General features: G+C 44.0%; 1 protein-coding gene across 3 annotated transcripts in view; it reads right to left on the bottom strand.

Annotated features, from left to right (window-relative positions):
• LOC140330405 (cytochrome P450 2C29-like) overlaps positions 1–1,422 on the bottom strand; it is an 84,450-nt gene that overhangs the window by 78,067 nt on the left and 4,961 nt on the right. For all 3 annotated transcript variants that reach the window (XM_072410526.1, XM_072410527.1, XM_072410524.1), the window contains exon 3: positions 752–914. In XM_072410526.1, coding sequence (XP_072266627.1) covers positions 752–914 — 163 coding nt within the window. The remainder of the gene's footprint in view (positions 1–751; positions 915–1,422) is intronic.

Genomic DNA, 1,422 nt, shown 5'->3' with positions numbered 1-1,422 from the left:
GGGGAATCAGGACCTCCTCCTTCCTGCTAATGATCAAGATAATTGATTCAACGAGATGTACTGCTGGGAAAGCAGTCAAATACAAATCTGTTTGTATGTATCGTGTTGTAAATGCAGCTCAGTAAGATCTTTAATGCTTTGAAGAATAAAATCTCTGTAAGAGCAAACAGGTTGCCATAATTCACCATGCCTCAATGCCCAAGAACTGTTGGCCACAACATGTTCAGGCATTCCCAATGTTCACCATGTCATTCCCACTATGAGATGTTGACCATGTTCTTATATTTGAATAAGTGATCCTGCCATGAAGGTCCATAGAGTCCCGTGTATGGAGTGACACCACCCTGTGCACAGGAGTTTCTGATGGAGACAACTAGTGATAGGTAAATCTTCCTAGGTTTGATTTGTTCTAATTCAGCTAACATTCTTGGTCACAACCTTACCACCTTATCTGGCAAACTGCTTGATGTAGTTCCACCAATCGGCGCGTTGTCTAAACAATGAGCTCAGCACCGGGCAAAAGGCTACAAGCTTGTTATTACAGGGCACAGTGGGCAGTGTCTGTTTAATCCTCTAAGTTTGTGAAAAGGGTAAAGAGAACAGCTAATGTTCCGATTAAATGTATGATGGGTTGAAAGTTGAACCCAATCCCTACTAGCAAAAAAAATTACCTGCAACCACAATTTGAGGAAGTCATTACAGAGGGGTTGTAAGAGATCAGCAGCACTGAGATGGGATCAGCAGCACTTACCATATCCATTGGTGGGGAAATCCAATGTTGGAATAATTGGTCGAGCACTGAACTCCTCAGCATGGTTCACCAGGGCCTCCCTCACCGTCTCATAACCACAAAGGACTACCATCGGCTCAGACAGCATCCAGATGGTGAATATGGGGCCATATTTTTGGCTGAGCTGTCATGGGTAAGAAACAAAAGGAAGTCAAAGATGAAAATTAAGCAGAATTCTCCTAAAAGGAAATTTGTGTTTACAATGCAGCTCTGAGGATAAGAAGGACAGTACCCCCTCTCCCCCCATGGTCATTGCTAAAGATTACCCCCCACAGTCATTACTATGGTCTACCCATCTCTTCTCATAGTCATTTCTATGGATTAACCCCTCTCCCCATGGTCAATAATATTGATTACCCGCTCTTCCCCCATGTTCATTACTAGGGATTACCCCCTCTTCCCCCTGTGGTCATTACTATGGATTAGCCCCTCTTCCCCCTGTGGTCATTACTATGGATTACCCCATCTTCCCCCTGTGGTCATTACTATGGAATACCCCTTCTTCCCCCATGGTCATTACTATGGATTATCCCCTCTCCCCTCATGGTCATTATTATGGATTACCACCTCTTCTCCCATGGTCATTATTATGGACCCCATCTCCCCCCATTATCATTACTATGAATTACCCC

Source organism: Pyxicephalus adspersus, chromosome 5, assembly GCF_032062135.1.
Source record: "Pyxicephalus adspersus chromosome 5, UCB_Pads_2.0, whole genome shotgun sequence".
NCBI classification, from domain to species: domain Eukaryota; kingdom Metazoa; phylum Chordata; class Amphibia; order Anura; family Pyxicephalidae; genus Pyxicephalus; species Pyxicephalus adspersus.
Note: the sequence above shows the minus strand (reverse complement) of the source record. Positions and strands in the feature narration are given on the sequence as shown.